This window comes from Acomys russatus, chromosome 30 (assembly GCF_903995435.1).
Source record: "Acomys russatus chromosome 30, mAcoRus1.1, whole genome shotgun sequence".
Taxonomy (NCBI): domain Eukaryota; kingdom Metazoa; phylum Chordata; class Mammalia; order Rodentia; family Muridae; genus Acomys; species Acomys russatus.
In genome coordinates, this window is record NC_067166.1 from 13,805,578 (window position 1) to 13,810,250 (window position 4,673).

Sequence of the window (4,673 nt, forward strand, 5' to 3'; positions counted from 1 at the left end):
ATTTTTATTTAGGTGGGTGTTTGTGCATGTGCACATGTGTGTGGTTGGGGCGATGCCCAGGCCCATGTACTTGCACTACTGCAACCACACAAGGTTACTAGAGGGCCTCTACTATTGCTTTCTGCCTTATACCGTTGACACAAGGTCTCTCATTAAACCTAAAACTCAACTTTGCAGCTGGGCTAGCTCCTGGAATCTACCTGTGTAGTGGGAGTTTTGGTTTCTTTAAAAACTCAGTTATATTATGCAAATATGTTTTTGTTTTAATACCAAGTCTGAGATATTGGGCTGCTTTGGTTTGTCCCCGGCTGATAATTACCTCATGCGGGCCGTGGTCTATGGAGCTGGAGTTAGTGGAATTCTGAGGACTCTGGGAGGGTATAAATACCAGAGCCCAGAGAGAGAGAGAGGAAAGGGCTTTGAGGACACAGACAGGGGAGGAAGAAGGCTGCTTCTTTGTCCTGCTGTGTTTGCCATTGCTGCACTCCTCGATATCCTGACGACTGAGATTGGTATTTTCCCAAAGAACCCAACAACCCTAACCATGCGGAACTAAGTCTAAAGAGGGCTACGCTCCCTGTCCCTTTTAACCTTCATTCTCACCTACCTAGGGTCAGGGCGTTGGAAGGGAGGTAGAGGCATTAAGGAACACACTCCTCCCAAATAGAGTAAAAAATATTGCCTACATATCTGCCTCTCTGACCCTTGAATTACAGGCCCATACCTGGCTTTTACAGGGGTGCTACAGAGTCAAACTCAAGTTCTTATGCTTCCATAGCAAGCTCCCTTACCTGCTGAGCCATTTCTCTAACCCAAATTTGCTTTTTTATATTAGTATTTAAAATATTTTCTTTTCTTTTCTTTTCTCCCCCAAGACAGAGTTTCTCTGTGTAGCCTTGGCTATCCTGGACTCACTTTGTAGACCAGGCTGACCTCAAACTCACAGTCATCTGCCTGCCTCTGCCTCCTGAGTGCTGGGATTAAAGGCGTGCGCCACCATGCCCGGCTAAAATATTTTCTTTAAGAGCAGAAAATAAGTAGACTATTGTTAAATGTGAGATTTAGGAGAATTCTAAGTTGGTACTGCATTCTTCGAGGAAGATTTTAAAGAAACGTTTTAACTTACAATTCCATAAAGGTCACTATTATTCTAAAATTTCTTTTATTTTTGCAATTTAGATCCCCTTTATATGTAATTAAGAAATAGACAAATGACAAAATGAATACAAGTTGGACATGGATTCTGACTAATCTTCAATTTCTTTGATTACCAGGTATTGATTTCTGACTTTTCAAGATGGATGAAGGCACAGAGGTTTCGACTGATGGAAATTCTTTGATCAAAGCGGTCCATCAAAGCCGGCTTCGCCTCACGAGACTTTTGCTAGAAGGTGGTGCCTACATCAACGAGAGCAATGACCGTGGGGAAACACCTTTAATGATTGCCTGTAAGACCAAACACGTTGACCAGCAGAGTGTCGGTAGAACCAAGATGGTTAAATACCTTCTAGAGAACAGCGCCGACCCCAACATACAGGACAAATCTGGGAAAAGTGCTCTGATGCACGCATGCTTAGAAAGAGCCGGCCCGGAGGTGGTCTCCTTGCTCCTCAAGAGCGGGGCGGACCTCAGCTTGCAGGACCACTCTGGTTACTCAGCTCTGGTTTATGCTATAAACGCAGAAGACAGAGACACGCTCAAAGTCCTCCTTAGTGCTTGCCAGGCGAAAGGGAAAGAGGTCATCATCATAACGACAGCAAAATCGCCCTCTGGGAGGCACACCACCCAGCAGTATCTAAACATGCCTCCGGCAGACTTGGATGACAGCCATCCGCCGGCCACGCCTTCAGAAATCGACATCAAAACAGCCTCGTTGCCGCTCTCTTACTCTTCTGAGTCGGACCTGACGCTTTTTGGCTTTAAAGATAAGGAGTTGTCTGGAAGCAGTGATAATGCGTGGGACCTAGACTCTCCTCGGATGAAGCCTGTGATGACCACTAATGGGCCCAAGCTCTCCCAGGCTCCAGCCTGGATCAAGAGTGCCCCATCATTAAAGCACCAGGCCAGGGTGGCCTCCTTGCAAGAGGAGCTGCAAGATATCACTCCAGAAGAAGAAATCGCCTACAAAACCAGCGCGCTGGCGCTCTCTAAGCGTTTCATCACCAGGCACCAGAGCATTGATGTAAAAGACACTGCACACTTGCTCAGGGCCTTTGACCAGGTCAACTCAAGGAAGATGTCATATGATGAAATAAATTACCATTCTTTGTTTCCTGAAGGAAACCAGCCATGCATGGAAACTCCCACTGACCAGGACCCAGATTCTAACCAGATCTTTGCCTCCACTTTAAAAAGTATAGTTCAAAAGCGAAACTCGGGGGCCAATCACTATAGCTCCGATTCACAGCTCTCTGACAGTGTTACCCCTCCAACCCCAGAAGAGGGCAAACCTGCAAAGAAAAGGCTCTTCGCTCCATCTCCTTCCTTGCCATCAGGTTCCAAAGAATTAGTGGAGACTGTCCCTCCAGGTCCTCTGAGCAGGAGGAACCATGCGATTTTGGAAAGGCGTGGCTCTGGAGCTTTCCCCATAGATCACAGTCTCATGCAGAGCAGACCTGGGTTTCTGCCACCCTTAAATGTGAATCCTCACCCTCCCATCACAGATGTCGGCGTCAACAACAAGCTGTGCAGCCTTTCATGTGGTCAAAAAATGCTTATGCCAACGGGCCCCATTTTCCCGAAAGAATTCAAAAGCAAAAAGATGCTGTTAAGGAGGCAGTCACTGCAGACAGAACAAATTAAGCAATTAGTAAATTTTTAAGGGACGATTAGAAAACACATTATGTCCAAGTGTCTGTCTCAGAAAATCATAGACTTAGAGAAGAAATCTTAACTGTATCCTTTTAAGTCTTAGCTAGTGCATCGCGGCTAGGCAGATCAAAATATAGTGTATTTTGTATTAGGTACCGTGACCACACCTTAATATGTAGCTTCTGAGAGAATTCTAACAAAAGGAAAGCTGTTCTCAAAATGTCCAATATTTATCAACTTACATGTGGTCCAAGTTTTCCATCTAAACAGCAAGTCTCCAAGAAAGAAAGTGGCCTGTTTTGAAACAGGTCTTAAAACTTTAGCTTGGCTTCAAGTTCTGTTATGAAACAATGCTCTCACATCAGTAATTTTGGCCAACACTTTATGTCAAGCAGGTTGTAATTTCCCATGTTGCCAAAATCACCAGAGAAAACACCGACATCAGTGAAGCTACACTAGAAAGGAAAAATAAACAGATTCTGCAGAAATGTTGACTCAGGAAGGTAAAGGTCTGATTTAGAATTTTAAAACATAAAAAACGAGTTAGGCTGAGCAATCACAGTTTGTAATGGCAGCTGAGGGGCTGAGGAGGGGGCTCACTGGCTGTGTGAGCCTGAATACCTGAGTTTGGATTCCCAGAATCCATGTAAAGGTTTGATTTAGAATTTTAAAACATGAAAAATGAGTTAGGCTGAGCAATCATGGTTTGTAATGGCAGCTGAGGGGCTGAGGAGGGGGCTCACTGGCTGTGTGAGCCTGAATACCTGAGTTTTGATTCCCAGAATCCATATGTCAACTAGACCCAGTAGTGCAAGTATCTGTAATCCCAGCATTCCCTGTGGGGAGATGAGCAACAGGGCTAGGAGACTCCTCAGAGGCTTCTGACTCAGATGGCTTGTCTATACTAAGGTTAAGAGACCCTGTCTCAAACAATGGGGCGAGGGATGACTACTACCAACAGAGGTCCTCTGACAGCTCAACTCCCCACCCTCCAGACTGGCAGGGCAGAGCAGCAAGCCATATGCCAAATCCTGTTGGTTTTGCACTGTACGTTGCTTTCTGATGAACTTACCAATCATGTTGTCTTATGGAAGTATTCCTCCTGTTACTTTTGAGTATTTAATCCATATATTCCCAATATCAGAATATTATAAAAATTAAAAAGATTCATCTTGACTTATTATTGTCTTCCCCAAAGAAACACCCAAAATGAGGTGGGAGAGGCAAAAAGTTTGGTATTAAATGGAAATCAAATGCTTGCTTCATCTTTAAAAAAAAAAAAACTGATTAATAGATTAGTTTAGTTTAGCTAAAATTACACAAGCCAAGTAGAAACTTAATCATAAAATGTATTGCTGGGTCACTACTAAGCAATCTCTTTATTTCTGATATGTAGTTATTAGACAGTCATATAAGGATACATAAAGATAACGTCCTTGGTGTGACACTGAACCATCTAGTATTTTAGGGTCTATGAATAACTTTTAACAAAATACACATTATTATAAGATGTTTTAAGAAATGACAATATTACCTACATGACTTCAAAGTACAGTGTTCAAAGACTTCTTCACTCTAGCAGTTATGAAGTAAAAACTAATTGAAACTCTAGAAAACCCATGGGTCTGAATCTAATGATGTCATCCACAGCTTTATTTCTTTGCCCAACAGGTGGCACAATGCCTTTCTTGGTAATTTGATATAAGCACTTTAAAAATGTACATAGAAATTATTTACTTATTTGTGGCTTTTATTTTAAGACACTAATTGCAGGTTTTTCCATTTAATATTTTGAAGAAAATGTTAACTACATTAGAAATATTTTTTATTCAGAAATTAAAATTGTATTGCTGTTTATAAGT

At 42.5% G+C, this 4,673-nt stretch overlaps 1 protein-coding gene across 1 annotated transcript; it reads left to right on the forward strand.

Annotated features, from left to right (window-relative positions):
* Window positions 1-1,297: 1,297 nt before the first annotated feature.
* Ankrd34b (ankyrin repeat domain 34B) lies at window positions 1,298-3,451 on the forward strand. Its single transcript, XM_051172423.1, has one exon. It carries the CDS (start codon window positions 1,298-1,300, stop codon window positions 2,819-2,821), a length of 1,524 nt encoding a protein of 507 aa, XP_051028380.1. The 3' UTR covers window positions 2,822-3,451.
* Window positions 3,452-4,673: the final 1,222 nt, after the last annotated feature.